Source organism: Drosophila arizonae, chromosome 2 (genome assembly GCF_054131065.1).
Source record: "Drosophila arizonae isolate 15081-1271.41 chromosome 2, UAZ_ARI_1.0, whole genome shotgun sequence".
Lineage (NCBI taxonomy): Eukaryota > Metazoa > Arthropoda > Insecta > Diptera > Drosophilidae > Drosophila > Drosophila arizonae.
The window spans coordinates 18,081,249-18,109,184 of NC_142922.1; the positions used below are offsets into that span (position 1 = coordinate 18,081,249).

Below are 27,936 nucleotides of genomic sequence, written 5' to 3' on the forward strand. Positions count from 1 at the left end.
CCGCTGAGCAAATCAGCCAAACGCATCGAAGGTCTTGCCCCGCCACCAAAGAGAGCAGAGTGCTCGCTCTTGCCGAGCGCGAGCGCCAGTATCAGTGCGAGTGCGAGTGCGAGCGAAGATTTCCACTCAATTGCGGGCAGGCCATTGGGTCGCCGTGAGCGCGAACAGTGCAGCAATAGAGTAGACACAGTCGCCGGGGTGCAGTTGCTGTTGCTGTATATCTCTGTATCTGTGGTGGAATGAGAGAGATTTGTGTGATGTGTCGTTAGGTCGAAACGGTCGAGTCGGGTCGGGTCGTGTACCTTTTGCCACGAATGTTTTGCCAGTCAGGCTCTAAAAGGCCTTACGAGAACAGCTGAGATTTCGCTGCTCGCATGACGCGCATTTTCCACACAAGATAGAAAAATTTTTGAATTTTCTTTCAAATATATTACAATCGAAATAAATATATATGTACACATATATGAGAAAATCAAAGTGCAGCGCAAAGGCGAGCAAACAAATTAAAGATATCTTCAAAAAATTAAATCAAATGAAATTAAATATTTCAACAAGTCGCAAAAATTTTAAATCGTGTGCGTGAAATAACGAAATAAATTTTTGAAATAAAAAAATAAAGAAATATTTACAAAATATTAAAAATAAATTGAAAATTGAAAAACCACAGAAAGTGCTTTGTGTAAAATGTGCAGATCAAAAAGAAAATAATTAACAACAAAATTGAATTCGAAAAGAATTTCTTTAAAAAATATTTATGCCCAGAAAATACTCTGCCCAAAAAGTGTGAAACAAAAATATTTAGGAAAAATATTGAAAGCAATTTTTGGAAAGAAGTTGTTTTGGTGACTTTACTGCGTTTTGGGCGTGGAAAGTCCGTGCAAAGTGTATTCCAGCGGTTATTCCACGTGTTCCGATCCGGCCGCCAAAATTATTACGCACAATTCCCTGAGCGTGTACGGTGGCGGCGTCATGTGCGCCTCCCCGTCCACGGCTCCCGGCTTCTTCAACCCGCGGCCGCAGTCCGGCGCCGAGCTGTCGGCCTTCGATCTGGGCCTGTCGCGCTCCATGACGCTGGGCGTGCCGCCGCACAGTGCCTGGCATGATCCCAATTTGGGTGGCCATCTGCACGCCTCGGCCGGACCCGGCTCGCTGGCGGGCACCAACACAAGTGGGGGCGGCAACGGTGGTGGCACCACGCCCAGCAGCGTGGCCAGCCAACAGTCGTCGGGCATCAAGCAGGATCTGTCCGGCTTGACCGCCTCCACGGCGAACATCAACCAAAGCACGCATCACGTCATCAAGGAGGATCTCTCCAGCTTGCCCAGCGCCAATGGCAGCGGCTCCACGTCCGGCCATCACACAAGCGGCGGCCAGTCCGGCCACGGCTCGGTGGATCTGGTGCCCATCATCAAGGGCTCACAGTCGGCCAGCTGCCTGGGCGGCTCGGCGGGCGGCAACAACGGCGGCAGCACCACGCCCAGCTCCCAGGCCAACAGCTCCCACTCCCAGAGCAGCAACAGCGGCTCCCAGATCGACTCCAAACAGAACATCGAGTGCGTCGTCTGCGGCGACAAGAGCTCCGGCAAGCACTACGGACAATTTACCTGTGAAGGTGAGTACCCCAGCCGGGCCTAATTGTAATCGCCAGATATCCATTGACTGCCAGTCGACAGTTGATTTCAATTGTGGCTTCGCCAGCGCTGCCCCACTCCGAGTGGATCTGCAGCGATGATGACTGAACAGAAATGTTTGGGCCTCAGATAGTTTGGCTGGCAGCTCAGCTCGCAGACTCGCCAACTACTCAAAAGCGTGCTGATCTTGACAGTTACTGTGAATTATGGCAGTTTGATGAGTTGGCAATAAAATTCGGTGATGTGAGACAAGTTGGCCAGCTGCCTGAGGTGGGTGTGCAGGGAGCGAGGCTCGACGAATGACAACAGTCTCAGTTACTTTGCTAACTGTTTACGAAAACACAAGCAGTCCACACCTGGTTGTGTGCTCATGTGAGAATTCCAATTTGATTTAGCTAGTTGGTACAAAGCCCACGCTAACTGAGCTGAGCTATTGTTGCAATACGCAAAAGATACTTTTGTATCTCAGACATAGCTGATTTGGCAAGCAAACTGTGCTGCAGTTATTTGTGTATATCCTCATCTAATAGCGTGTATTTACTGTACCTGCTGCAAGTCTGAGTCAAAACCATAAATATTGCGTAAAAAGATTATTTTGTATCTTAACAACCCTTCACTATATGATCATAGAATCTGCCTTCTGCTGTAGCCAGTTACCACTGTGCCACTAATATTCTGCTTGTTGTTAGACAAAAACTTTAATTAGATGCATTTACACAATCTCAGCCATAAAGATACTTTTGCGGCTACTAAAATTACTTAACAAATAATATTATTCAAGTACAGTTACAGTTACAATTACTTAAAGTAAGATAAAGATAGTAAAAAAAAGAAAACAATTTATATATTTTTAGTTTTCACTGTATTTCCAACATCCAAGTCTAGCTCAGATACTTTTGTATCTTTTGACTAGTATCAACGCAAAGCTATCTTTGCATTAGCCAGCTTCCAGATACTTTTGTATTTAAATATCGCCTGAGAGTCCCTCGCAATCTCAGCTACTTTTGCATATGAAATTTTTCGCAGAAAATATCTCAAAAAAAGCAGCCGCCACTTGAGCTGCGTATTATGTAAGATACTTTGGGCTGGTCAAAACGCCGTTACAACACAGCAAACTTGCCGCGATCCCGCGCACGCATCTCCACTCGACTCGCTTATCGCTAGATAAAAAATAAAAACAAAAAATGAAAAAAAAAGAACGAGTGGAAAAAATTATTATTATCTAAATAAAATACGGTGCGCGCTTTTGTAGCAAGCCAAACAATTGTTGTGCAAACATGCAAATTGTGGCGGCTGTGGCCGCTAAATGAAGCGCCCACCTTTTTATTGTCTTAGACCTGGTCGAGATGCCAGTTGGCAGAGGGACTGCAAAAAGAAAGAGAGAGAGAGAGAGAGAGGGAGAGGGAGAGGGAGAGCGACGGCGGCCAGGGTGTAGGTACTTCAGCTGTGGGGCAAAAAACTGCACTCATGAGTTTAGATTAACGCTGCACGCAGCGCTGGCATTTAGTACAACAGCCAGGCTGAACTTGTCATATTCGTATCTCTTCAAATGTTCTGCTTTTAGTCAGAGAGAAATTACAGCTGCGGAGCGTATCTACATGCGCACAGTGGTTGAGCTTGGCGAAAAACTAGCAAAAGTAATGAGAACTTTTAATTTTGAGTTCTAAGAATATTGAAATTCATTATGATACAATTATAATTAAATTCAAGTTTTATAAACATAAATTTGTTTTATTATTTTAGGTTTCAGTTCTTTAAAAATTCATTCAATGAAATTCTTAAATAGATTTTCTAAAAATATTCAAGCCGAGCTTTCTTAATTAATTAATGTTTAGCTTAAGCTTAAACACACATTTATCAAGCCATCAACTGCCCTCAGCTCTTCTTATCAACGGCGCATAATAAAAAGTATCTCACAGATACATTGCGCAGCTGCAACCACTGTACTATGCATTGTAGGCGCTTTTATTATTATTAATCACCCAGCATTTTGTACGCATGCGCAGCAGCAACAACAACAACAACAACAAAGACAACTAGAATAGCAACAGCTACAACAACAACAATCAAAAAATGTGGCTCAGTGACCGCCTCGCTGCATTCTGAAGGTGTTTGCTGCCAGCCGCATGTTGCCATGCATGTAGCTAACAGATACATGTATCTGCTGTTGCTTTGGCTGTTGTTGCTGTTGTTGTTGTATATCTTTTGGGGGCGCTGCTGCTGCTCCAACTGCTGCTGATGATGTTGCCACGATAGCAATCTATTTTGTTCTATGCAAGTCTCTCAAGTCTCGCTGCGAGAATGTTTTTTGTTTTTCTTTTTTTCGAAAATAAATAGTAAAGCGCTTAGACGCATATCATTGCCAGTTATGCGTTATGTGAGCGCTCTCTTTACAGCTCACTCTCCGCTCGCCCCTCTCTCTCCCTCTCTCCCTCTCTCCTTCACTCTGTCTTGCTTTGCCTTCAAAATGCCATAATGTGCGCCGTTTGCGTCCTTTCAGCTGATTCACTTCCAAAAGCTGAGCTACACGTACTTGCAGATACTTGGCCCAACTCGTTTTCTCGCCGCTGTCTCACTTGTCTGTCTGTCGCTCTGTCTGCCTGCCAGTCTGTCTCACTGTGCTTCCCGCTCTGTCCGGTGGCAGGGCGCAGTATGTGAAATGTATTCCAAAAGGCAACCCCCTTCACGTCTCAAGATTAATTGTAGCCTATGCTTATGCGTATGTGTGCTTGTGTGTGTATCTGTGCCTTGAACCCTAACCCCTCAGTCCTTTAGGTTTGCTGTGTCCAACTTGTTTGATTTTGCACACAGCTGCTTCTTCAATTTGTAGGCGATTTTGGCATACCTTAAGCAATATCAGTTCCCCACTCAGTATTTTGTTTTTGTAACTCGGCTGGCTAACCTTTTTGGCTAAAAAGTCACGGCTCAAACTCCTGTTGAAAAATGTGCGCTGATATCAGCCGACTGATAATATTAATGATGAGTGCCTCGCTCTAATGCAACATCAACAACACACACACACACACACACACACACACACACACACACACACATACAGAGACAGCCGCACGCCTCCTGCTCCCCCATTAATATAGCTATTTGTCATGGCTATTAGTAGGCAATACTTGAGCTTTTTTTTCACAGTTGTTTCACTCTTATGGCTGCTGCAGCTTTCCAAGAACTTTGCTGAGACGTACACACCTTTTGCATTGCAAATTGTGCTGCGTTTATTTATTGCTTGAAGAGTTATCTTAGCGCCCATGTCAAAAGCTAATTAAGTTGATTTATCTGCTGCCCCACATGAAAATGACAAATAAATTTTATGAAAAATTACTGCAACATCTAAGTAGCTGGCATGCAATTAATTAAATGCCACATAAACATCAGCCAGCGCAGTGCAGAGAAAACTCTTTAAGAAAATGCAAGGAAAAGCTAGTAAATAATATAAAAATACGACAGGCTGGCGCTTGTCTAATTGTTAAGCGCGAGCGACTTGCATTAGAGCTCGCTGCGAATGTATCTCAAAGATACGAAGACACACAGATACTTTGTCAACCCAGCGCTGTGGGCCACATTAACATTTTGCGCAATGCGCAATGCGCAGGAGGCAGCGTTTGATGTCAGCCCATTTAAATAGTTTCCCACGTTCCCGCAATTAAAGCGCAGCCCAAACTCAAAAATTCATATGTGGTCAAGCGGATTCTCGTTCGTTCCTTCTGTTCGTTCGTTGTCGAAAAGTTCGTAAAAAAAAAAAAAAAAAAAAACAACAATTTTTGATGTTGACAATGTCACAGTTTATGCTTTATGCTTGTCCAAAGTCATCATTGTGCGTTTGTATCTTGTATCTGTCCGAAGAGATCTTTTTCCTTTGCTGTTGTTGTTATTGTGTGCTGGCTGTGGGATGAGCGTTTCCTTTTGAAGAAATTTGCTGAACAACATGTGTGGCTTTTTAATTCACTTCATTATGCTGTAGGCAAATAAAGCATTTAGCACAAATTTCGTTCCATATGCAAAAGAAAAAGACGAAATAATTGTAAATTGCATTCAGCAAAAGAAAAAAAAAAAAAAAAAAACAAAAAAATAAGGAAATACTTTTTCTCATGGAGAAGTGAGCATGAATATGGGATAGGGCTGAAATTTGAGTGAGAGTTTCTAATATGATTAAAGACTTGGGTAATATATAATATTCGTATATTTATTCCATTCAAAATCCACTCAGAATTGTGGAAAATCCGCGATAAGTCTGTGGAAAACTGTTTCAGTTGAAATCAAATGTGAAAAGTCTTTTGAGCAATTCTTTGTCTGATTCCTTTGATATCAAAGATGCCAACCAGATTGTGACGCCAATAATTAAATTGATTGGCATACGAAATATATTTATGGCTTTTCAGTTTTTCACCTCGCAACGGTTTAGGAAAAATATTCGAAATGGCGCTTCAGCTCGAGCACTTTTTGGCTCGCAGCGCCTTCAATAAATTATATGAAAATTCCAGTTGGTAGACTCGGTCGCTGAGCTTTAACAAAAGGCGCACATAAATCAATTAGCTGTCCACTCGTTGCCCCAAAAAATAAAAACAAAACAAAGTAAAAATCAACTAAAATCAAAAAGTAAAAACAAAAGTAAGAGCAACAAAGTAAATACGATTGCAAAAAAAATTAAGAACGCCCACTGCGCATTTTTCAGATGTGTTTTTCGTGGCTGCAATTTATGGCGTTGCAGCCTTTTCGGCTTGTGGGGGCGTGGCAGCGACGCCCGCCACAAAAACAGCGTATTTTACTTATTAATTAGTAACGAAAAGCTTAATAAATATCGAAGCTTGTATTAAATTTGCATTCATTTCGAGCCACAGACAGACACACAGGCAGAGAGTGGGAGTGAGAGTGAGAGTGAAAGAGATGGGGTTCGTTGAATTAAGCCCCCATATCATTTATTATGAGTGCATATAAATCGCTGCATGATAAACATTTATAACTTCCGTGCGATTTGGCATGATTTACGTGCCCTCCCCTCAGCAGACTCTTGGCTCAACTCTTATTTCGTTGTGGCCATAAAAATTGTGAGGTAGCTGAAGGCAAAAAATTGAATATTTATAGTCTGTTTTTTTTTTTTTTTTTTTTTTTGTGGTTTTCTGGTGGGCTCTAATCTGAAGCTGTGGAGCAATACTCAACTCTTTGTCAACATTAATGAGCTGCCAGAGCTTGGCCTGTATTCCTTGTTGTTTTTATTTCTCTGGTATTGGAAAATATTTGGCACAAGCGCCAGCCCTTCATTAAAAAGCAACAGCGAAATCGCGTCGAATACGAAACTTAATTGTAAACAGATTTTGTGCAAAGACAAAACAAACAGCCAAAACAACAACAACAACATTAACAACAACAATAACAACAACTGAGGGCAGACATTGTAATCATTAAGCGCCGACTTGTAGTACAAATCGTTGTACTTAGAAGCCAAGTTAAAGCCAATAAAGCTGCTGCCACAGTTGCAAATGCAGTTGCAGTTGCAGTTGCAGTTGAAGTTGCAGTTGCAACTGTGCCTCGTCTCTCTGCCAAATGAGGCGCAAAAAATGCATCCTGACACGAAGCGATTTCGTAAACTAGCCCCTGCCCCTGCCCCTGTCCCTGCCCCTGGCCCATTGTCTCGAGCGGAAAAATCGTGAACTAGCGAGCGACTTGATCCGCTTTATAATGTAACGGTTTAATTAATTATGTTAAGCTACAGCCGCCGCTCAGCCAGGGGCAACGTGCAACATGCCGCAGACACAGTTGTTGCCACTTCATGCGCAATTTTCGTTTGCAGCTAACCTGGCTAATCGATCAGCTGCAGCATGGCCCTTCCACAAATATATCTGTGTATGTATGTGTGTGTGTATATTCGACTAACTCCGAACTCGCTTGCCGTGCCCTTTGCCTCAGCTGTGCACGTTCCGTGGCATCCTCCATATGCACTTGCAACATGACGACATGCCCCGCGGCGTAGCCGCTTTAATAGTGCAGCAACGCCGCTGCAATATAGCCGCTCTTATCGCCAAATGTCTCGCAGTTGCTGTCGCTGTCGCTGCCGCTGTTGTTGTTGTTGTTGTTGCTGCCCAGCTACATGACTCGGACCTGAGCCGGGCCTCGAACTGGGCTTTGGCCGCGCCACTTCCCATAGAGACTTTCGGCTGCGCATAACTTCACATAGCATCAGTTAAATCAAAGCTAAATCGCTTATCTTTATTTTCGCCAAGACTCTGGCGGCCTTTTGTTGTTGCAGCAGCAGCAGCAGCAGCAGCAGCAACTGCTGTTGTTGTTCTCGTTGGCGTTGGCAACGTGCGAATTGCTCTGCATATGGTGGCATATGGGCCAAGACGCTGCCTAGACGTACCTAATGTACGCAAATTGTGGGCTAAGAAAACGGGTTTGCGTCTGCAGTTGGCTCAACAGCATAAATATCTGTGCCCAGGCCTCAAGAAGCCACAAGAATTTCTGATATAAGTACCTCCAAATGTGCCCAAATGCAAATGCTAAACATTCCATCGCCTCTCTAGGAGATTCTCATTAGCTGAGTCGATGCTGACTTTCTACCGAAATGAGTTAATGCATTCCCTTAACGTGTATCTATAGCTCATCAGCCTTATCTCAGTTCACATTAATAAGTTTCTTTTTTTTCCAATTTTAAATTCGTATCTACTCCGAAAGTAACGAGGCCAGAAACCAACTGTAACCAATTTGCAATTGACTCAGTCTGAGCAGCATTTTCATTAAGTGGAGAGTTCTTCAATTGCAGCAGCGGCAGCCGCAGTTACAGCTCTCAGCTCTCAGCTCTCAGCTTCCCACAACAATCGTTACCATTGACCTATATCGAGCTATAAACCCCGCTGGCTTATAGCAATGTCAACCCCGTATGGCATTGCCTGCTGTTACCTGTTGCCAGGTAATCAGCTGTGGGGCACCTGCACAGCAGCAGCAGCAATTGAAACTGAGCTTCCGCCTCGCGAAGTTCAAGCGCGTTCATAATCAGTGCATTTTGTAGATACTCGAAGTGCATGCAAGTTAAAACATTTTGCGGTTCGTGTCTGGGTCTGCAATTATGTTTCGGTTGTACTCCAGATACTTTGTCTAGCGTTTGCAGCGCTTTGGCTTTGCCGCCGGCTCAATCTCAGTCATCAGTTTAGCCAGACTGCCCTAGAGAGGAGAGCGTGTCGAATTGTTTTCAACTAGAAATCGCATAGTAAAACTAACAAATTTATTTATTTACGATTTACCAACACTGAAAGTATTCCACTTTCTACAATTCGTAATGCCATTAGTTCATTTGCCTACTCCATAATACTTTGATCTCGCTCGTGTCACGAGCCCACGCTCATCTCTAGCCAGCAAGTCTTGAGCCGCTGTGCTAATTACTTGAACTAGCAGCCTGCACATGTAAGCTTAACATTTAATTATTGCGACTTAATGATGGCTCTCTAGCTGTGTACTCTAGCTGTGTGTGTGTGTGTGTGTGTATTAATAATTAGAAAATGAGCCGACAATGGGGCGGCGTCTGGCCGGTGCTATCGACTCGCTGTGTGTGTGTGTGTGTTACACTTCTGCGCAACGGTGCATTGACCGACCGCCAAAACCTCTGCAATTGGCCAAAATACACTGGGGCTTGTTTTGGCAATCGAATAATGTTCGAATAGACACTCACAGTACTCGTAGCGACACTCATATGCACTCATTAACAGTTGGTCATGTGTGCTCGCTCGCTGTGGCCCAAACCAATTTCACGCTTCAAATTGAAGCGGCCAAGCGGCAAAAGTCTGCACTTTCATTTATGAGGGGAGGAGGGGAGGGGGCAGGGGCCATCAACGGGCACCCATGGCCATGGTCACGCTAGCAGTGAGCGGAGCAGTGAGGGGCTGATGGGGGTCGGTTGATATCGTGCTGTTTTCGCACACATTGCAGGAAGTTCAATTAATAGAACGAACGCTTGAGCTTAGCTGTTGTTCTTGGAAGTCTAACTGTATTGAACGCTTTATGGCGCGTAGCGCACGCGAGTAGCTACCAACACCCGCCGCTCCGCCGCCCCCCGTCCTACACCTTCGCCGCAGGCCGGCAATTAAGCCGAAGCGTAATTGAAACTACCGCAAAGTGCGCCTGGCTTATAACTAAACTGTCTGCACTTATGAGATACATTTCGAAGCCATAGCAAGGCCCGGAGAGCCAATCAGCTCTAGGGCTTCCCAGGCGGCTGGCAGTGGGGGTGGGCGGCAGACTCCTCTATACTCCACTCGAAATGACTTTTTGGGCCTTACACCTTCACAGCTTCACAACTGCATCTTCATCTGTACTCGCTGCATCTGCATCCGTATCTAAATCTGCATCTCTCTCTCTCCCTCTCTCGCTCGCTTGCTCGCTCCACCCTTTTGCGATTATTGATATAACATGATATGCCAGCATCGCCCGCCCTCCCAGCTGCCCGCTCTCTGCCTAGGCTTACGGTATCTTTTGGCTCATAGCTGAATGCTTCTGCTCGTATCTTCATCAATAACGACACGGCGCAGCTTTCGCATCGTCTGAGCTCCAGATAAAGCCGCGATATGCGCATATGGGCAGCGCCTGGTCGCCCGCCGTAGGTACCACGACCAGGCCTATGCCTGTCCGGCCCGTACCTCGCTACCTCCCTCCCTCCCGCCAAGCAGCGGCAACAACGAGAGCCACAGCCAGTCGCAAAGAGGCACAGGCAACGGTACGTTTTGTGCAGAAATCGTGACTCGGTACAATATCGTTATTCGTAGATCATATGGTGTAAAAGCTTAAGTGTGTGCATGTACATGTGTGTGTGTGTGTGTGTCTCTCTCTATAAGTGTGTGTGTGTGTGTGTGAGTATGTGTATATTTCCTAGATGCCTTTCAGTTGCATCTTGGGCTTGTCTAGCGCGGCGTGTGAGGCCAACGTTTGCCTTGCCAGCTGAGACACTGCCGCATGCCCTTCTCATATTAAATGGAGCTACTCGCAGATCCAACATATTATCGGACGATATATATATTATTATTAATATTTTGCTTACCAGTAAAAGGCATAGTATTGACACTTTTGCTATATACATATCTATGCATCTGATTCTCAATCTTAATTGTATCAAAGTTTTCCGTTTGATTTTGATATCTATTTAAGTCTCACTTTCAAGCCAATTGGTGTCTTTTCTCTTCAAAATTAAACAATCTGCTTGCCAGCTTCTCAGTCAGACCTTCAGCTCTGATCAATTCCCATTTCAATGCAGCTCAAAGCTCGTCTATAGCGCATTTGTTGAACGACTTGGACAGGCAGCTTTAGGTTGCCTGTGCCTGGGCACGTTTTAGTGCACACGATCGCAACGCAGTCGCTGCGCCGAGCGCCTCCCCGTGCCTTGGCTGCTTGGGCAGGAGTGCGCATTGGAAATCTTTTATAGCACACAGATCGCATAGCTCGAGACTGGGCTGCGACTGTGACTGCAGTGCTGGCTGGCTGACTGCCTGGCTGGCTGGCTGGCTGACTGGCTGGGCCTAACATATTTTGTTTGATGATGATTTTACAGCTTAAAACGAATTTTATGAGCATATGCCATTGTTTTGAGTTATTGTGAGAAATTTTGTGTGGCATGGCCTAAACTGCGGCCCCCGCAGCCAAACAGGATCAGCAGCAGGATGCTGACGCTAAGAGAAGATAGATAGAAAGGGGGCGGAGGTGGGGCGCGGTAGATGTTGTGCGGAGCTGGGCAACGCAAGTGATACACATGTTTAGCTGGATGGCGACATCAAATTGCAATGCAGCTTGTAAACAAAGCGACGGGCTCCAACTACATCAGTGAGTGCTTAATGGCTGCCCACAACAACAACAGCAGCAACAACAACAATAGCTACAACAACAAACTTGTCTAGTCTTTAGTCTTAACAGTAAATTCGTGGAGCCAAAAACTAAAATTCAGCAGCCGCCCAGCAATATAAGAGGCACTGCCTCCTCTTCGACAGCCTGTTGGCTACTCCAGTGCCAGTGCCTGGGACAGTGCCCGGGACAGTCGTATCTTCGTGCCCACAGATACACTTTGTTAATTGAAAGCCATTAAAGGTAATTTTATGGAAGGCGTTAAGCCATGAAACGTGTAACATGACCATTGACATGGCCAACAAGTGAGCGAGGGGTGGGGAGGGAGGCCATCGTATGGCATCGGACTAACAACTGCGAGTGTCATGAAGTGAAGCGCAACTTGCCGCATTTGGTGGCATGTTCTGCGCTTTTGGATACTTTGCTTTACAAGTGGTAACAATTCTTGTTGCCCTTTTTTTGCTCCATTTGATTCAAGTGCCATGGAATTTGTTTCGCTTGTTCCAAAGCATTTGGCGGTGTAGCCGAGGCTTGAAGTATTTAGCATTTGTATATTGGATAGATCATAAAGATGTTTACGAGAGAAAAGCACACAGAAGAGTCAAGAGTTTCAGGAATCGGAATATCTTAGACAATATAATACTATATTATAGTAATCAGTAGAGTGCAAAGTTACTCATCATTTCTTCATCATTATATAGATCATTGTCTTTTATTTGAATACTTTATACACATTTATTTCGATAATTTCAAATATGCTTCACAACAAGTTTTCTTCAGTTCTTAGAATATATTTATTCATTTGTTTACCATCCATCTTTACAGGCTGCAAATCGTTCTTCAAGCGCTCCGTGCGACGCAATCTCACATATTCGTGTCGGGGCAGCAGAAACTGTCCCATAGATCAGCATCATCGCAATCAATGCCAATATTGCCGCTTGAAAAAGTGCCTCAAAATGGGCATGCGACGCGAAGGTAAGTCCACCCTATATAGCGCATATAGTATACCTATGTAGCCATACTGTGATCAGCGAAATTTCTTGCATTGGCTGTGGGTCAATTAAAAGTCAAACAGTGAGGCAAATACATAAATAAATTAAATGCGCCGAGACCGAAGGCGAGCACTCAGAGCAAGCAGCAACTACACTGCAAAACGGAAGTAGAGCACAGACTGCGAGCGAATTCAAATTTGATTTGGTATCGCATGTGGGTTACGTGCGATCCAATAAATGGGACAACTAAATGTCAGATGCTACGAATTTGCACTCAACACACGAGTGACAAGTGTGGGCTGCTCTCCTTTGGCTGCTGCGGCAGTGCCAAGTGGTCTGCCAAGGAATGTGCCACTTGATGATAGGCCGAAACTCGAAGAACCTTAGCGAAAAAACGGGTCATGCCTCAAAATAGCGCGCAAGAAACAGCTGTTATATCACGAGACTCGTCGTACCTATCTCAAGAAAAGCTAGCACTAATAAAATTTACAGTCTTCTCTAAATCTACATAAGACTTATACTGTCAGAACTGTTAGAAATCCTAATCAAAGTCTTCTAAATAACTTAATAACTGCCGTCTATTAATGACATTATATGACTAGCGCTCAATTAGCTATCCATTCATTGTCGGACTGCATTGCATATCAAACTCCACATGACATTTAGTCCAGTTCCATAACTACAGTGAAACCAGCTCAAAGAGCCAAGCATATGCGACAAGGTACATCAACTAGAGCATACCCTATAAATAGGCAGCTTAACATATCCAAGAAACAGTTGTGTTAGCAGCTCTCGCATGGGCTCATCATGCCCGCTAGCCACACTTTTATGATCACAGGGTATACAAAATAACAATTAAGCTATGGCTGCAGCATATTGACCCCAAAGATCAAATGCAAACTTGTTCGCTCGTTGGTTAATAATTAAAACTGAATGAGTAAAAAAAAAAAAAAATACACGAGTACTCGAATAATCGAATACGCGAACAGTTGGAATACTTGAATACTTGAATGCATGAATAGTTGAATAGTTGAATTAGGAATTAGCTCGATATTGTAATTTGTGTGTCGACACTTTTTTCTGTCCATGGCGCTGGCTCAAATGATTTATTAAAGTTAATTCGATTAGATCTAGTGGCATACACTGGCAGAAAATAATGGGCTAACGAGCCGCAGCATTGACAGCCTAATCACAGAGCTGGGCTGGCTAAATAGGAAGACGCAAAGTATATGCAATCTGTCAAGTATATGAGAAATTTTCGGTAATTTCTTGCAGTGCACGAGCTGACTTAATCGAAGGTAGCATGCAACAGCGCAAATATTTGGCATAGCTGGGCCACAAATGCTTTGTCCACAAATTGGCAAACGACGACAAATTGACAGACGCCACAGTGAATCGATCAATGAATGACTGACTGACTGACTGATTGACTGACTGACTGGCTTGGGTGACTGCTTGACTGCTTGGTCGCTTGCTTAGTTGCAGTTGTCGGCATTAACAATTAACAACTGTCTGGCGGCAGATATACATATTAATATATATGTCTCTATAAACATACATATATATATACTGAGAAAGAGAGAGCGAGAGAGCGAGAGAGACCTGTCCAGCTGCTGCACAAAGCTGTTATTATTTGCACTAATATTGATAGGTTTTTCGCAAAATGCTAATAGCTGCTGCTGCTGCTGCTGCTGCTGCTGCTGCTGCTGACGACAGCAGATGTTGTCGCTGCTGCAGTGATTTGGGTTAAGAACGAGGCAATTAAAATGCAGCTACAGACACCGCCATTGTAATTAAATGTATCTAAACATTGATTTAAGCGCGGCTATTGCGCAAATGAAAATATTAAACGAATATTTGCTTATAGCCAAAACAAGAAAAAAAAAACAAAAAATGAAATACACATGTCTAAATTCACGTTCGTTCTTCATAGCTCTGGCTAGGCCCAGTACCAAATGCTGTTTGTGGCTAATGAAGCGGGCTGTGAACCCAGGTGTGGGCTACCTGTTTGGTCATTAAGCATGCGATTACCTGTAGCTCTGCCACTGACAACAACTTGTCAACTTCATCATAATAAAACGCAAAAGAGTTCAGCACCTTTTGCCCCCTTCTCCACATGGCATTTCCTAATGTACAAGTTCTGCGTAAAAACTAGTTCACAATTGCCCAAAACCTATATCAGAGCTGAGAAATCGTGAGAAAATGTCTTTTCTGCATAGAATTTCAGTACGTTTCTTTCGTTTTTTTTCCTCCTTCCTTTTGGGCGCTACTTAGCATAAAAGCAGCACAAAGGTTATGCCTCGGCAGACCTGGTCAAGCAATTCTACAGCGAAAAACCCGAAAAAGCGCATAAAATCAAGGCACGAAGGTCGCTCTAATTAAATTGCAGTGTCAATTGGACGGGGTGGACTGGGCTGGACTGGACCCGGGCTGAGGTTGGGTCACCGAACTGGACAACAAATTGAGCCGAAACTTGTTTCGGCCCAAGGGTTGAGCCAGGGAAATTAATTTCTGTTTATAAAAGCACTTTTTTATATAAATTGTTCCTTTGGCAAGCAAAAAGAAATAAAACTACAAGAATTTATAGTAAAAATTGAACTTGAAGTGATGAAACTGGTCGCAAAGCTACAGCAACGAGGGTTGAAGTGGGCATTGTTCAGTCAGTGGGTTGATCGAGAGATATGTGATGTAGGATTATCAGGAATCTTCATCTTATGATTGAATATAAAATAGGTACACCTCAAAATTGAAAATTCAAATAAACAATATATGGACTTTGTTAATAGAAAATCCGTTGTGGATCCCCTTTTGAAATTTTATAATATTTTATATTATATACATATATTTTAAATAAAATCAAAGTTTACTTCAACTATGAATATTTATATTTAAAAAATAAAATAATGCTTGGAGGTATAATTATAATTACTTTTTAGACTCTATACAACAGCAACAACAACCACCGTGAAGTACTAAATTAAAAGCGAGGCAAATACTCAAAGCGCGCATTTGCATAGAGTGAAAGGCTTTTCGAACCTGAGGCCGGAAATGGCATTTTCGCAGATGCATCGAGCCCTTGGGGCACGGATTTGGACGGATTGAGGCTGTCAGAGACTTTATCCACTTGACCACAATTAGCTGCGAGCCACTTGGACACGCGCTCGAGTGTTGTTGCCGTGATGACTTGTATATCGTTTATCGATTACATAAGTGCGAGGCCTCCAAAACAATGAGCAACAAAAGCGCAGCAGAGACTTGAGCACGTGCTGGCCCACAGAATTCATTCATTAAGTAATCAAGCCAAGCAGACGCCGCTGCTCCACTCACTCACTCTTCTCACTCTTCTTGTTTTGGATTGTTGTTGCTGTTGTTGTTGTTGTTGTTGTTGTCGTTACTGCTGCTGGCTGCTGCGTTATCTGCTAAAGTCGTTGGAGTTGATCTGCTCTGAGCTGCGCTGAGCTGCAGTTGCGGTCAGTCTGGCAAGTTTTTGAGTCACTGTGGTCAGTGTGGAATATATATTTTCCCAGGCGCATAAATAAGCCTCGGCTCAGCCACTATACAGGAGCGACAGAGACGACGGTCGTAGACTCCAAGAGAGAGTGAATGAGTGAGAGACCGGTTTGCAGCGTCTTCTGCCCTTTCTGCCTACTAGCCTGCCAGCCTACCAGCCTGCCAGCCTGCCAGCCTGGCTGCCTGCGTAGATCCGTTGAGGATCAGCCGTGCTTTGCCTGCGCAAATTACGCAAATGTATTTCATAAATAATTGTCTCGTCCGGCGCTGGACAGTGGTCAAATCTTTGGCAGTTCCGGTTCTGCAACCCCCTCGTGCACTTAATTGCTTGCGTAAAGCAATAAACAAATACCCTACCCTAGTCCAAGTGCTCCTCGCTCCGCATGTTGCTCTTTGGATTTTTCATTTGTCTGCTGACCAAAAATGCTTTCGCTTTTCGCTTGAACAAAAGACGTTACTTTTGCCTAGACAGCTGTGTGCGTATGTATGTGTGTGCATGTGCATGTGTGTGTGTGTGCCTTAGACAATGGCTGTGCCGAACACTTGGCCCGATCAATAATCATGTTTGGCTTTATTTGCTTTTCAGCGCCTTGGGCCAAACATTTTTGCGATATTTTTATTTTGATTACTTCCATTGAAGCCCAGCCTGTTGCGCCAGCTCCTCGAGTGGGGTTAGGTGTGGTGCATATGACTCCGTCTAGGTGTGTACCTCATATTTGAAGGTGTAAAAAAGCCTTTGCTAACCCACATTTGCCAACAACACTCAAGCATCAACGCGCAAGGCTCCATTGTTTTTTATTTCCACAAAAAAATTTATATAAAATAATATTTGTATCGAATGCGTTTGGCCAAGCCCCTAAAAAATTGTCTCGAGCTGTGTTTTGAACCTATGCAGGTGTAACTTTGTACCTATAACTAATGCAAGGGAACTTTGCAGTTCAAAGTTCAGAGACTAGGCATGCGGCTATACCAAGAGCGCACCCTAAAAACAACTTGACTTGAGAGCAGAGTTTTTCATGAAAACTTTCAATTCTTAATGAATTTCGTGTTGGATTGAAGCTATCTCAGATCATCGAATCTCATTCTTGATAATAGTCAATTGATGTGGAGTTATCTTAGTAATAATTCTTAGTAGACTTGCATACTCAGTTTCCTTTGGGCCCATTTCTATGCCGCTCAGCTTCTAAGTGCTTACAAGGCTCAGCTCTTGTCTTCATTTGCCTCTCTACTCCGTAAACAGTAATCTCTCAATCTCTCTCTTTCTCTTTCATAACCTGTCTCTCTTTCTGATGACAGGATTTGCTCGGGCGCAACTTTTGAGTAAGTCTAACCACAACCTCTAAGTAAAAGCTCTTTCCCTTACATCATTCGAAGAGCTAATGGTTTGTCTGTCTCTTTCGCACACATCTGTCTCGCTTCTATGCTCGCCTGAGCTGAGCTTTTGGGCTCGATTCGAACAGCTGTTGGCTGGCATTTGACTAACTTTTCGCTTTCGCTCTGTTTACACATTTTAGGCTTAAATTTTGCTTAACACACACACATACACAAACTCTCACGTGCTGTTGTATCTTAAAAGATGCGTTGAGAGTATTTAGTTGAATTTGCATATCTAAGCAGTTGTGGCAACAAGGGGGTTGCAAGGGACAACGACATTGAAATTATGTTGAAGAAAAAAAAGAAAATAAAGAAAAGGGTTTCAGGGTAGGCTCAAGGTAGTCGCAGCCGAGAAAAGTATCTTATGACGTTGTCGGCCGCTGAACAAAAGGGCATCGCAGCGTCTAGGAGAGTGCGACTGAGATTGAGGTGCCCGATAGGCATTGTGCGTTGTGGCAGCTTTGCCAACAACGCTGAATGGGGCAACATTGTGTGGCGTGTGATGTCGCGGTCAAAATAAGCGCACAAAAGAGCGCGCATATTGAATTACTTGGCTACAGATACAGAGATACACAGATACATAGTTACACATACACGCATACATATACATTCCCTAATGCAGATTCACATACTAATTCTCTCTCTCTCTCTCTTTCTGACTCTTTGCAGCTGTTCAGCGTGGCCGCGTGCCGCCCACACAGCCCGGCCTAGCTGGCATGCACGGCCAGTATCAATTGGCCAACGGCGATCCAATGGGCGTGGCCGGTTTCAATGGGCACTCGTACCTCAGTTCCTACATCTCGCTGCTGCTGCGCGCCGAGCCGTACCCCACATCCCGCTACGGCCAGTGCCTGCAGCCCAACAATATCATGGGCATTGACAACATCTGCGAGCTGGCCGCACGGCTGCTCTTCTCCGCCGTCGAGTGGGCCAAGAACATACCCTTCTTTCCGGAGCTGCAGGTTACCGATCAGGTGGCACTGCTGCGCCTTGTCTGGTCGGAGCTGTTCGTCCTGAATGCCAGCCAATGCTCGATGCCACTGCATGTGGCGCCGCTGCTGGCTGCCGCCGGCCTGCACGCCTCGCCGATGGCGGCGGATCGCGTGGTTGCATTCATGGATCACATACGCATCTTCCAGGAGCAGGTGGAGAAGCTGAAGGCGCTGCATGTCGACTCGGCCGAATACTCCTGCCTCAAGGCCATTGTGCTCTTCACCACCGGTAAGTTGCTGGACATCCTGTACAAGGATGTGCCCGCACTGCTAACCAAAGTTTCAGCACTGCTCGGCAGGCGTGTGGATGCTGGCAGCTCCGCTGAGTGCAGCCACGATGACGTCATTGCTGTGGTGCGCGAACATCTCGATGAGCTGAATCGCTCAGAGTTTGAGACGCACCTGCAGCAGGCGCCCATCCACCTGGCGACCTTCATGAAGAGCGTGGCTGGCGTTGAGGCCGCAGTGCAGCAGGCAGAGCAGCTGCAGTTGCAGCACCAGCAACAGCTCCAGAACCAGCAGCAGCAGCCATCGCAGACTGCCAGCCAAGCTAAGAGCGATCCAGGTGCTGCTGCTCCTGCTGTGCCCGTTGTGCCCTCTGCCGGCAGCGCTTTCAGCAGCTGCGCCAAGTCCAGTGCCAATGCCAATGCCAATGCCAATGCCCATGCTGAAGTCGATCTGCTTACCGCGCTGTATGCCAGCTCCAACGGCAACGCCGGCGGTGGCAGCGGCGGCAGCAGTGGCGATTCGAGCGGCAACAGCAGTGGCCTGGGCGCCTCGCTGCCCACCCAGCCCTCCCACCACAGCGCCTCATCCACACACAATGCCAGTGCCAATGCCTCACCCACTGCTTCCGCATCCGCATCCGCTGTTGCCCCCGCCACGAGCAGCTCGCTGGCTGGAGCATATCAGACGCCGGCGGGCATGTTCTATCAGACGCCGCCGCGCAGCGCCTTCGGCTCGGCCTTTGATATGTTCCATCACAGCACGCCGTTCGGCGTTAGTCATGCGGCGGCGGCAGCGGCTGCAGCGGCTGCTCACAGCGGCAGCGGCGCCAGCTTCGGCAGTCCCAGCTATAGATATTCGCCATACAGCCTAGCGGGCAGTAGATGGCAGCTGTAGATCCCGCCTCCCTAGCTCCTAGCCACCCGCCCACCTTAAGAATCTCAGTTGTTCAGTTTAGCCAGCTAAACCGTTGGGCTTAGATTATGTAACTGTAACTTATCTATTTATCTATGCCGTACTTAAACTATGTATCTACTGTAAAGTTAAATTTAGTGCCTATTGCTTATGTATTTATTGCCTTAGTCTAAGTCCTAAATTATTTTAGCCGTAATCTAGTTTAGCGAACAACTTTACCAAAAATCCATACGAACAAAGATAGAAGAAGCTGAAGCGAGAGGAGTAGAGAGAAGTTGAGAATATACGCTGCTGTTGCTGTTAAACAAAAAATTAATCCTAACCTGTGTTTTTACTCATTCCATTTGTTACTAATTCTTTAAGCTGTTGTTAACTAGTTCTAAGCGTTTTATTTTTGCCCTTTTCGTTTTTTTTTTTCGTTTCATTTAATTATTTTCTTTTATTTATTTCGGTTTAGTTGAGAACTAACAACGATTTGTGGCTTGGTTACTAACCTTCAATTTAAGATACTTTGATTAACGGTTTCCACAGTAGATTCGATTGGAGCAATCAATTGAATGAATGCTTCAAGCGAAAATTCCAAAAATTGAAAGTATTTATTTAAATTATTTTGAACAAACTCAATATATTTAACAACCATAGAAAATTGCATAGCTGCTTTTAAATACTAATTAATATTTCGGAAAATATTTTTATTGAATTATTTACTTTTCTGTTTATCTATTTCTTATTTAACTGTTTGATAGTCTTTGTTTTGATTTTTAGTTGCTTTTAATAATTATTACATTAATATTATATTTTTTGTGTTTTCAAAAAAAAATTTCTTTACTTTCTAATTTTAATTTCAGTAAGTAAAAAAAAATTAGAAAGTCTTGAAATTTTTTCCCTGTTTACAATTATTTTTCATATTTTTCACATTAAAAAAAATTCTTTACTTTCTGATTTTTAATTTTTTCAAAACTTTTTATTTTTATTTATTTATTAATTTTTTTATTTTATTCATTTTTTTGTTTCCAAATATTTATATTCATACAATCAATTCGTTTCAATATCATTAAATTTGTATTGACTCAATGGTATTAAAACGAATTGATTGTCCTTTGCTGAACACAAAAGTTTATAAATTTCAGACAAAAATATTCTTTTGCTGCGAAACCTTAAAATGATGAAAAAGAAAAAAAAAAAAAAAAAAAAAAAAAAAAAAACAAAAATAAAAAACAATTACTGATTAAGGTCTCGAGCAAAGTGGAAATTGTTTATGAATTGGTAATTGAAAAAGTTTCATAATATAATAACCGATTCATAAGACAATTTATATAAAATAGAAATCTATGAAAGCAGCTAGTTTGGAATCTTAAAATAAAAATTTACTAGCTGCTTTCATATATTTCTAAACTGCACTCGATTTATATTTTTCGTTTACTAATTTTGCATTTTTATTTCTAAACAAAAGCATCAAAAAACCACAAAAAGCAGCTACGCACACATATACACATATGGCACACACGCTCTGGACTTTGGAAACAAACACACACACTTATACGCCTAACACACACACATGCATATACCCATTCATCCATATAATAAGCATTTACATAAATATTAAACTTTTCCAACTAATATGGCACATGGCTTAATTTTTAATGTTTGTTAATGTTTGTTTTTAACTTATTTTTATTTATTTATTTATTTTCGTTTTCAAATGAAATAAATTTCAAAATATTTGTATGCAAATATTAACTGTTTGAACCATAAACGCTGCATATTTATTTTATTTAAGTTAAGGCTAAGTAGAAGCTAAACTAAGTCTAAGTTTCCCTCTAAGTTGAGGCTGAGCCGATGGAGCAGCTGTTGCTCTGTCTGACACGCTTATCTGCCCATTGTCCATTTACAGTGGCCAAATAATGCAGCGATGCATTCAACTGCAACTCAAGCGGAGTTTAGCTCCGCTTTACCCCTTCGACACGCCACCCGTGAGTGTGTGTGTGTGTGTGCGAGTGAGCAGCTTGGCCCGTTCGTTTTGTCAAGCAGCTGTCCTCGATCTGCGACACTGACTGCACACAGCACACAGCACAGAGTCCCCTCTCCCCCGCCCGTTTGTAGCTGGCGACGTTTATTGACGTCGAGATACCACATTATGAACATTAATACAACACTCGTTTATGTCGCTTACTTACAAGCCGCAACGGCTGCTCCTCGGCCAGGTCCAGGTCCAGCTCGATCTAGCCACAGCCACAGCCACAGCCACAGCTATAGCCATGAAAATAATTTTCCAATTTCCAAAACGCTGTGTGTGTCGAGTTTTGGGCTTTTCTGGGCTGGGGTCCATTGTGAGGGGGCGTCGCGAGTTCGTGTTGCCTGAGCTGCGGCTCCAACTTCGACTTCTACGTCGACTCCGAGTTCGACTCCAGCTCAGCCTCTTGTGCAGCGCAATTGCATTTGAATTGGCTGCATGAGTCCATAAACTGCAGCCGATCAATCGCTGCAGCGCTTGAGCTCTGCTCTGTCCCCCCTCGGTGATAGACACGATCGCAGTAGTAAAATACCGGGTATAGACTTAGTAGATCTTCTGCCTGGTGCCTTGCAGCCAGGCGGCGGCACGTTGACGACATGTCTGCCCAAGCTCTCGGTGGTGCATCTTCCAATCTGGTTGTGGCCACGTCCATGTACTGCCGCATCGCACCACCACCCGCTCCACTCTTGCTCCACACGCTCGCTGCCTGATTGCTGTCGTTTGTTGCAGTTGTTAAGAGTTGTAGCTTTCATGTCTTAGCCACACTTTTTGACCAACATTTTGTGTTGGTTTTAGCTCTGGCCAACCTTTGCGCCTTGGCTCTGCCAATGTCTGTGTCTGAGGCTGCGGCTGCGGCTGCGGCTGCGGCTGACTCTGAGTTTTTCTCTGCTGATGCCCAAATCGTTTTGTGGGTGCTCATTGATCGCCTGCGCTACTTTCCGAAAATTGCCACAGACGTGCCTTTGTGCCTTGTAATTAACAGTTTCGTACACTGAGACCTCTCTTTGATCAGAATCATTTTTTGGGCGCGTTTTAGCTTAACCTCTCTTTTCTTTTACCCACTCGCTCACAGCTGAAATGTTCAATCAGTTAAGCTTAGATACAAGATTCAGCCTCGATCAAACTGTCGAGATATTCAATTTTCTTTGGCAAAACAGGCTAAGGTCTAGCCTAACAATATCAATTGAATGTACTTTATAATAAAGGTTATGTTTGGCGATTTTTTTTTATTAAAAAATATTCTAAAAATTCCTGAGCAAGTTTTAATTTTTAAAGGAAACTTCTATACAAATTTACTTAATTCTGAGCTTTATAGGGTTTTTGAAATATATAAAAAAAAGTGTAGATAATATAAATAAATTTATTTCATTTTCAAAATATTTATTTTATTTACATACCTCAATTTCGGTATACTTTCCCTTTGCAAAGGAATGATTGTGCTATTTCATATACCACTCCCTTGCAACTTAGCCATTTCTCCGCCTCTTCTGTGAGCTCCTCCAGAACTATGTCACCAAGCAAATACCTGCCACTTTTATGTTGCATTTCTTGTCAATTTTCGGCGAACAACAACTCTTACAAATGGCGCTCGATTATAAATTCATAGCTGACCCCACATGAACCCAGCCCAAAGGCTCGAACCATATCTGCGGGAATTTGTCTTGTTGCCGTATATTTTCCCCCTTGCATTTTCCTAATGCTTATTAAAACTAAATAAAGTTATAACTGTTACCAAAAGCAGACACGAAGTCCAACAACGTACTAGTTGCTGCCCATAAAAACTATATAATAAAATATAATGCAGCAATTCATAATTTTTGGTTAAACAGCTTAACCTTTACTTTGGTCCGATTTGTGGATGGGGGGAGGAGGGGGCGGAGCCTGTGCCACGTTCTTGTGTGACCAAAAAAAAGCAACAACAAAATCTGCTCCTTATTCGATATGCATGTTGTTGTAACTGCATTTGCTGTTATTGTTGCTGTTGTTGTTGTTATTGGCAGCACAATTCGGTTACGTAGTTACATCAACTACTTTACGGTCATTATGCATTTAAAACACGCGGTCACGATCTCCGCGCTGAGTTAGTAACTGCGCAGAAGGCAGCCCAGGCAGAGGTCCAACCAAAAGCCCAAAAAAAAAAAAAAAAAAATACAAAAACGAAAACCAAAACGAAAAAATCAAAGCCAAGTTGAGCCATAGTTATAGCCGCAGCCCGTTGCAAACGCCCGAGAAAGCTGCAGCCCGCTTCGGCTTCGGGCCGCATTTCTTTTGCCCAAATTCACAAACTGGAATTTCTTTCACTCCGTCGTCTTCTGCTGCATTTCAATGAAAATAAAATTTGTGCTTGACTGGCTTATTGATTCGAATTGTAGCCAGATATTTTTGGTTCAGCTTCTTCTTCTTCTTCATCTTCGTCCTCTGCTTCTCATGTCCTCTGGACTCGTTTTCTTTTATGATATTCGTTGTCGGTGCCTGGGCTCCGGATCATCAAAACCTAATGGCCAAAGTCAATTGACAATTATTGACCATGGCCAAGTGAAATGATTCGCTCAGCTTTTCAATCCCAACTGGCCAAATCTAATTTGTAACTTCACGATTATTGGCCCAATGGCCGTTGTTGTTGTTGTTGCTGGTTGTTTATGAAATGAAATGGTTAATAATGGCTAATTGAATTTCTGTTGCCTTTGGCGACAAATCATTTATCTTGATTTACGCGCATTGTGTGGCTGGAGGCTGCCTTTTAGCCAGCATCACAGTTAACGTTCAGCTTTGTTTATGATTTGTTTACTTTGTGGGCCTGGAACTGGAAATGGCCTAAATGAAAGCCGAGCGTGCAGCATGGAGAGTTTTCTTACTTGTCACAGTCCCGCTGCATTTTGCCGTCTCGCTAAATTACTTACTTACTGCACCGTGACTCAGCTCAAAATTCCTTGAATTTATATGCAATTTTTTTTATTGATATTTATTCAGTTTTGCGGCATATTAAAGCTTGACTATTCACTTAGCAAACGACAGAAAACTAGTTAAATGCATGTAAACATTTTTTAAGAATTTTAAATTTGTTTATTATTGCACTTTACAATGCAGAGGCATGTATCGACTGTTTATACAGATTCATAAATGAATAAATTTTAATTAAAAAAAAAAAAAACAAAATTTATATTAGAGAAAATTAATTAAATTTAAGTTTATGAATGTATATTGCAATATTTAATATTTAAAAAAAATAATGATTTTTAGCTCAGCTTAAGTTTTCCTCAGGACAACAATTAGGTATTCTAAATTCAATTCTGGGAGAATATTATGAGCTAAGACCTTATAAAATAATTTAATAATTGGAACTTTTAGCACTTCATTAAATGAAATAATTTAAATATTGAAGTAATTTAAGTATTAAGAAACCAAAGCACCAATATATTTCAGAGTTATCTATGCATTAGTCTGCATAGAAGATCAATAGCTACATTTTTTAACTCCCGCTAAATATATCGCCGCATATCTTTATGAGCTGCTCAAACGACTATAGCAAATTTTAATCGCATAAGCGCGAATATGTTAGCGATCAGTTAGTTTTGCCACCAGAGGAGTTAACTCTAATGAACCTATTGCCAATTTGTTTGACTCATTTTACATTTTGGCTCAATGTATTGGCTTTCCATTGACAGCTGGCAAGCAGAAGTGGGCTTGCGTGCAGCTAAAGACAGCTACAGCGACGACCAATCCAAATGCATAATGAAATTCAAAGAGCTGAAATGCGAGACGTTTAAACGACACATTACGTCCCATAGCTGGCATTTTGCAATGCAATGCAATGCAATCAAATTCGAATTCAAATTCAAATTCGACTTCAACTTTGAATTCACACTGCAATCGGATACGTTTGACGACGAGTTGGACACCCAGCGATGGCCAAAACACCAAAATCACCAAATGGCCAATTCATTAAACCGCAAACCAGCTGTGCGCCAGCCAACAAGAAGGGAAAGAAGAAGAAGAGAAACTGTTATAAATGCCACTTGTAAATTTTGCGTAATGTGCAAAAGATACTTTATGTATGTTTACATTTTGTTGCTTTGAGCTAAAGATACTTTTTGCTTGCTGACTAATTAAGTAAATGGAATATGAGCATCCATTTGAGAATACTTCAAGCTATGCAAATTTACAAGTGCTGATGTCTAATTTGAATTTCAAATAGGCGCAGCACCACAAACATATACATTTATACATATATATACAGCTCGTGTGTGCACAATTTGTTGTTGTCCGGCAATACTTGAAAACAGGCATAGATACACACACGAGTATATATTGATAAGCAAACTTTTGTGTCGCTGGCAATTAACACGTGACGGCACACGCTGCGTATGCGCAATGTCTTTAGCTCTAACAACTAGTCAACAACACAGAGAAGAAATCCCCTCAGCCACACCCCCAGCCCCCTCTGCGTCCATGCGTCTTGTTTATGGCCTTTGTCTAGAGGGGCGTTGCCGTTCAGTTTAATTTTCGTAAATTTAATTAAACGGCCTCTTGTTCGACTTTGAGTCCAAGTCCTCAATTGGACATAAATCATGTGAGTGACGTAATTCCGTCATGTGCCATTTTCTAGCTACAGTTATTATTATTATTATTGATGTTGTTGTGTGTGGGCGTGGCCTTAAGCTGACGCTGGAAACCCATTCGCTGGATACGTATTTCGCGACAAGCACCAGGTGAACTGCATAGGCTCACAGACCATTTGCCTCTATAGGGAATTGCTCGTAGCTCGAGGTTTTCAATATTAAATGAATGTTTCTTATTATATTTTTTTAGATGCGTGCGGTCTGTCGGATGTGACACACATTGAATCCCTGCAAGAGAAGTCTCAGTGCGCCCTGGAGGAGTATTGTAGAACGCAGTATCCCAATCAACCCACGAGGTTCGGCAAATTGCTACTCAGATTGCCATCGTTACGCACCGTCTCCTCACAAGTAAGTAGAGTCTGATGAATAATCTGTGACAGATTAGAATATAGATTAAATTATAATAATTGAGCTCGAGCTATGCCTCAATTTTTTAGCAGCAATACTTATGCACATTTTCTATTCTGTTTTTCCTTTTGTCTTTTCAATTAACCAGGTCATTGAGCAGTTGTTTTTTGTGCGTCTAGTCGGCAAAACGCCAATCGAAACACTGATACGCGACATGCTGCTGAGCGGCAACAGTTTCTCTTGGCCCTATCTGCCTTCGATGTGACACACAATGTGGCGCCAATTGACAACAACTTGATCATCAGCCGCAGCTGTGGCGGCCGCTGTGGCAGCCAATCATAGCAGCACTACGCTCAACATCAATCCCTGCAACAACATCACTAGCAACAGCAACAGCAACAGCAACGGTAACAGCAACAGCAACATTGGCGGCGTCATTGGCGGTGGCTGTGGGGGCATTGCTGTTGCTGGCAATCACAGCCACGAACACAGCAATGTTGCTGCCATGCATGCAACATATGGCAACGGCGGCAACAACTGCGGCAACAGCATCCACAGCGTTTGCAATCAGCAGCAAATCAGCAACTACACCAACAGCAACAGCAACAGCAACAGCAACAACATCAACGGCAGCAACAACAACAGCAACATGAGCTCCAGCGGTTTGCTTGGCGCCGGCTACAGCAACGATTATATGGCCAATGCAACAGCGGCTGCTGCATATGTGACACCAGCAACCGCAGCCGCAGCGGCAGCAGCAATTGCAACAACAACAACGATGCCAGCGGCAGTGAACACAACAACAATGCTGTCTAATTACTGCGATGCTGCGACTATGATGATGGCCGCGGCCGCTGTCAATGCAAATCAGTGCCTGCAACAACACCACCAGCGACTGCTGCTGGCCAGCAGCAGCAACAGCAACAGCAACAGCAGCAGCAATAGCAACAGCAACAGCAACAGCCATGAGCAACTGGCCACGGCAGCGGTCACGGCCCCCGCCTCCTCGTCCTCGTCGTCAGCGGGCTCGCTGTCATCGGCATCGTCCACACCGAAAGCGACGACCGTCGCGACAGCCCAGCAGCAACAGCAAGAGCAGCAGCAACAGCAAGAGCAGCAGCAACAGTCGCTGCCATCGCCGCCAAATTTAATCGATATCAGTGAAGTTCCTCTCATTGTGGATGTCAAGTAGTGTAATTATTTATGCATATTGAAAAAAAAAAAAAAAAAAAAAAAAAACAAAAACAACAAAAATCTCTAATGAAAAATGTAAAAAAAAAAAAGAATCGTGTAGCTTAATTGTTTTAAAATCTCCTTTAGTTGTTGTAGCTTGTACATAAACAATTTTCAACTTTCTCCCAGGCGCCCACAACTGACAGCCAAATGCGGTTTTGTATCTTGTAGATACAATGCAGCTCCTTGGCTAAAAGTCGAAAGAAAAAATACTGAAATTCCTGAACGTAAAACGCTCAGAGATTTTTCCAGGTT

At 43.3% G+C, this 27,936-nt stretch overlaps 2 protein-coding genes across 4 annotated transcripts; both read left to right on the forward strand.

Annotated features, from left to right (window-relative positions):
* Positions 1–27,702, forward strand: svp (COUP transcription factor 2). 3 transcript variants are annotated; one of them, XM_018000380.2, is made up of 5 exons: positions 232–1,612; positions 12,285–12,434; positions 18,005–18,556; positions 26,291–26,448; positions 26,597–27,702. In XM_018000380.2, the coding sequence occupies exons 1-5, from the start codon at positions 970–972 to the stop codon at positions 26,711–26,713; spliced, it is 1,620 nt and encodes a 539-aa protein (XP_017855869.1). In that variant the 5' UTR covers positions 232–969; the 3' UTR covers positions 26,714–27,702. The 3 variants fall into 3 exon arrangements, 2 of the variants coding, with proteins under 2 accessions (XP_089317805.1, XP_017855869.1); XR_016268461.1 differs by lacking the exons at positions 26,291–26,448; positions 26,597–27,702 and adding an exon at positions 20,921–23,638 and having other exon boundaries at positions 1–1,612; positions 18,005–20,733; XM_089461679.1 differs by lacking the exons at positions 26,291–26,448; positions 26,597–27,702 and having other exon boundaries at positions 1–1,612; positions 18,005–23,638.
* On the forward strand, positions 26,954–27,702 carry LOC108608814 (uncharacterized). Its single transcript, XM_018000382.2, has one exon. It carries the CDS (start codon positions 26,954–26,956, stop codon positions 27,638–27,640), a length of 687 nt encoding a protein of 228 aa, XP_017855871.1. The 3' UTR covers positions 27,641–27,702.
* Positions 27,703–27,936: the final 234 nt, after the last annotated feature.